The sequence below is a fragment of the Oryctolagus cuniculus genome, chromosome 19 (genome assembly GCF_051225735.1).
Source record: "Oryctolagus cuniculus isolate XC-2025 breed Fujian yellow rabbit chromosome 19, ASM5122573v1, whole genome shotgun sequence".
Taxonomy (NCBI): domain Eukaryota; kingdom Metazoa; phylum Chordata; class Mammalia; order Lagomorpha; family Leporidae; genus Oryctolagus; species Oryctolagus cuniculus.
This window is the reverse complement of record NC_142885.1, coordinates 43,252,648-43,256,893: the sequence shown is the minus strand read 5'-3', so window position 1 is coordinate 43,256,893 and position 4,246 is coordinate 43,252,648. Positions and strand designations below refer to the sequence as shown.

At 56.6% G+C, this 4,246-nt stretch overlaps 1 protein-coding gene across 1 annotated transcript; it reads right to left on the bottom strand.

Annotated features, from left to right (window-relative positions):
- Positions 1-244: 244 nt before the first annotated feature.
- Positions 245-3,165, bottom strand: LOC138847053 (zymogen granule membrane protein 16-like). The gene is made up of 3 exons (XM_089321183.1): positions 1,719-3,165; positions 1,445-1,577; positions 245-670 (listed from the first exon to the last, which is right to left on the bottom strand). Exons 1-3 carry the CDS (start codon positions 1,771-1,773, stop codon positions 355-357), a joined length of 504 nt encoding a protein of 167 aa, XP_089177309.1. The 5' UTR covers positions 1,774-3,165; the 3' UTR covers positions 245-354.
- Between the last annotated feature and the right edge of the window lie 1,081 nt (positions 3,166-4,246).

The following is a 4,246-nucleotide window of genomic DNA, read 5'->3' as shown; positions in this document are numbered from 1 at the left end:
GGCGGTGTGCCCCCGCTGAGCCTTCCCTTCAGAACTCCTGTTTGGACAGACATTCTCAAGAGCTAACCCCGAAAAGAGTTGGTACAAACCAGCATCTCCTCTCCTTGCGATGTACGGAAGAGCCCAGGATTCTCAACACCTGTCTCCCTCGTGCTCCCACTCTTAGCAGCAGGTAGCCAGAGCTGAGAGTCACACCGCCCTCCAAGAGTGGGTCCCGCCTGCACACACCCACATGCACACCAGCTTTAGCCATGTCCTTTTATTGAGCCATTTGTATGGGAATAGTGATCAGGGAGTTGTCACACCCCACCACGGGGCCCTGCCACGGAGGAGGCGGGCTCAGCAGTTGCTGGGTTAGTAGCTTGGGTAGTTGCTGGGGTAGTTGTCCCAGTGCAGGCCAATGGCGTTGACGAATAAGCCAGCTCGGCCACTGATGAATCGGAGCACGGTGTTTGGGTGCAAGGGGACAGCGTTGAAGCTCGTGCCTGTGTCTTTCCCAAAGGACAGGTAGCGACCCTTGTCGGTCACAAAGACCAGCTTCCTCAGATAGTACTTGTACTTCCCAGACACCTGGATCACCGACTCCCCTGGGTGCAGAAAGATCTCCTCCAGGTCTCCCAGCTTGCCACCCACGTAGTCGCTCCACACCTTGCCATAGCGCACCTGGAGACTGGGGACGGGTGGGAGGGCAGGAACGGGGACACTGATTAGGTCATCAGAGTTCAGGACCATTTGGCCTGCACGTGGAGTCCTCCAAACTGGACACTAGCATGAGCAGTCCCTGCTAGTTGCCCCAAAAGTGTAGGCCGGGTGAGCCCTGGAGGACCACACAAAGAACTTCAGCTCCTGGCCTGGCTGACAGCAGGTGCAGAGAAGGAAGGCAGCTTGCCCAGAGTCGCCCACACACAGCACATGGCAGGCCTTGAATTTGGAGTCCAGCCTCCTACGATGCCCCTCCCCCATTCCCACACTTGTGGAAGCAAAGGGATTTTCTAACAGCTGAGTGGCTCCCTTGTGGGAGAGGGAAGAGGCTTGTCCCTGCTGTCCCAGGAAGCAGATCCAGCATTAGCGGACACACTTTGGCTCTGCACGTGATAGAATTTTCCGACTAGCAATGGAGTGGGGACTGCTCAAGAGAGGCGTTGAGCAAAGTTGCAGGGCACCCAGCAGGGATATTGGAAAGAAACTTTAAACCGCAGAAGGCGGGTGGGCTGAGCTGGTCGACTTCCAGGCCCCTGAGAGTTAGTGGTTATTAACGATTTGCCACCATCAGGCACATTCGGGAAAGGAGGAGTTCAAAGGGCACAGATCTAGAAGCCGAATCCTCTCACATTATCCCCATATGCTGCCTCACTAGGGACCAACAGGTTGAGCCACAGGTGGTCCAGAGTGAAAGAGCACTTCCTGAGTTCTAAGACCTTGGAGGAACACAGAAGAGCCTTACCCCACGATATAGAGGCTGTTGACCCGGACACGGATGGCTGTGATGGGCCCTTCCAGCTGGAGGCCGGAGTGGGAGAATCGCTCTCCTCCTCCACTTCCGTACTCGCCATTGTAGGAGGAGGACCTGGCCTGGACTGCAGTGGAAAGAAAGGGGGGCTTGGAGGCAAGGACCTCCCAGTTCCCACTGCACAGGGTCAGCCCTGCAAGCCTTGGCCACCAGCCAAGCAGGGGCCCCTTCCCGCCACCCGCCACCAGAGTCCCAGCGGCTCACTTACTGGCACTGGCAGAGGCCGAGGCACAGAGAAGGCCCAGGAGCATGAAGGTCCACATCGTGAGGCTGCAGGGGGGAAGAAGAGAGCAGAGGGGGAGGTTTCCCCCTTTCCCTCTGGCCTCCGGGTGGCCTGACCCTTCAGCTCCCACCTAGCCAGACCCAGGCTCAAGGTGCACAGCACTGTCCACAGCCTGCAGTGCATCCTCCAGACCTGATGTTCCAGGGTCCAACTGTCACTGGCCCGCCCTTGGTCTGGCTGTAGCCACGCCCTCCTTTTCCCTTCCAAGCAGAAGGTCAGCGCTCACTCTTGGTGTGGGCTCTGTCCTGACACAGCCAGGACGGGGACTTTCTGAATTAGGACTGGAGGATAGGCCTCAGCCTGGAGACGGCTGAATTTCCTGAACCCAGCATCAGAGCCAACACCGACAAGCTGGCCGCTGGAGTGCAGTAGGTGAGTCCTCCGCCCCTGGAGCCGCCATCCCATATGGGCACCGGTTCAAGTCCCGTCTGCTCCACTTCCGATCCAGCTCTCTGCTAGTGCCCTGGGAAGGTGGTGGAAGATGGCCCAAGCACTTGGGAATCTACACCCCCTTGGGAGACCTGGAAGAAGCTCCAGGCTCCTGGCTCAGATTGGCCCAGCTCTGGCCATTGTGGCCATGTGGGGGAGTGAACCAGCAGATGGGATCTTTGTCACGATTCTTTGTCCACCGACACACGCCTGGCCTTTCCCAGTCACCTGAGTGTCCCAGGTTCCTAGTCCTTCAACTGACAGCTGACACATCTCTGCACCAAGATAGCTTCAACCCAGGTGCCCACTTCACTAACACTCCCTGCCACTCAATCCAGGCATCCCCTTCCCCAGACCAGATCAGATCTGAATCCCCACCCCCTCAAAGGCAGACCCAGGAATCCCTAACACCTCTCACCTGGGAGCTTCAGGTGCAAGGTAACCCCTTAGAACCTTCCAGAACTTTTATACCAGCTCCAAGCCCTCCCTCCTGCTCTTTATCAAGGGAACCTCACCTCCTGAGCAAACAAGGTCAACCTCTTGGGATCAGGTGTTGGGCAGGGTCTGTCCCTCCCGGAAAGCTTAGGGATGACAAGGTGGGGTCCACTCGGCTGAGTGCCAGAGCCCAGGAGGGGCAGGCCAGCTTGAGACATGGTCACCACAGCTTTCGATTAACTTATTTTATTTATTCAGTGTGGGAAGGGAGAGAGAGAGCGAGGTCTTCATCCACTGCTTCACTCCCCACATGGTCACAATGGCCAGAACTGAGCCGATCTGAAGGATCGCTATGGAAGTTCCCCCATCTGGGGAGAGAACCAGCACATGGAAGACCTCTCTCTCTCTCTCTCTCTCTCTCTCTCTCTCTCTCTCTCTCTCTCTTTCACTCTCTCTGCCTCTTCTCTGTCTGTGTAACTCTGACCTTCAAATAAATAAGTAAATCTTAAAAAAAGAATTTTTCCCTCTCTTTTCTGATATTTTGATACAAAAAAAAAAAAAAAGAAAGAAAAAAACAAAAACTGAAAAACAAGCAGGCAGTAAAGTTTAAAGAATGGCATGGCAAACGCCCGTACAACCATATACCACTTTATGGATTCTATCACATCATGGGGACTATCTTGTACATTAGCAAGTCTAGCCAGCCAGCCAGCCTCAACCTGCCAGCCCCTTCTCAAACCATCTGTCTCTGAGAAGGGTGACTTGGGCTGCAAGTTGCCCCCCTCCCAAGAGATGTCCTTCCAGGGAGCATGAGGCAAGCTGAGGCGCTGAGGGGGTGCAGGTCCTCCTTGCAGCAGGGTGGGGCTGGGCCCCTGTCCCAGACTCTCAGACACCATGGCAGAAAGGTCCTGGAGCCCTCCCCCACCCTCGGGTCTGAGACTTCAGAGTGGGTGTCAGACTCGTTGGGCCCTCTGAGGGTGGATCTTTCGGCCACCTCAAGTCCAGAGTCCTGTTGTCTGGCGTCTCCAGGACTGGCCCCTGTGACCCCTCTGAGTCAGCAGGTCTTCCAAGAAGACAGAAGCATGGAGGCCAGGGAGGGGCTGGAGTAACTAGCATCGCTTATCAGTGGCTCCTGACCCGTCACTCAGGGCATCCCACTCCCTCCCCTCCAGCTGGCTCACCATCTGGCACTGGGGGCTCAGCCCAGAGGGTAAAGGGAGCCCCGCCCTCCAGAGCCTGAAACAGGGTGGCGCACTTCCGGGAGCGCAGGTGCACCCAGGCCAGGAACGCCAAGGTGTCTCCTTTCTTCTCCTTGGCCTTCAGGTAACCTTTGACGGAATGTCACCTCACCCAGCCACTCGGCTTGGCCATGTCCCTTGTCCTCTGTCTGCCTTTCTCTGCTGATTCTCTCCCTTGATGCCTGCAGGAAACTCCCAGGACCCTTAAGACAGAGGCCCTGAAGGGGTCCCAGGGCCCCGCCCGGTCCTTTCCAGGAGTCCACATTTGCCCATGTAGTGACTGAAGCACCAGCGCAGAGCGGGAAGGCGGTGGAACACCAAGCTCCCACCTGTCGATCTCTTCACAGTTGT

Bases quoted from the DNA above. Each gene is read 5' to 3' on its own strand.
- LOC138847053 (XM_089321183.1), bottom strand. From the start codon at position 1,773: ATGTGGACCTTCATGCTCCTGGGCCTTCTCTGTGCCTCGGCCTCTGCC. The intron at 1,578-1,718 runs GTAAGTGAGCCG...TTTCCACTGCAG, and splicing joins CTCGGCCTCTGCCAGTGCCA to TCCAGGCCAGGTCCTCCTCC. The intron at 671-1,444 runs GTAAGGCTCTTC...ACCCGTCCCCAG, and splicing joins AACAGCCTCTATATCGTGGG to TCTCCAGGTGCGCTATGGCA.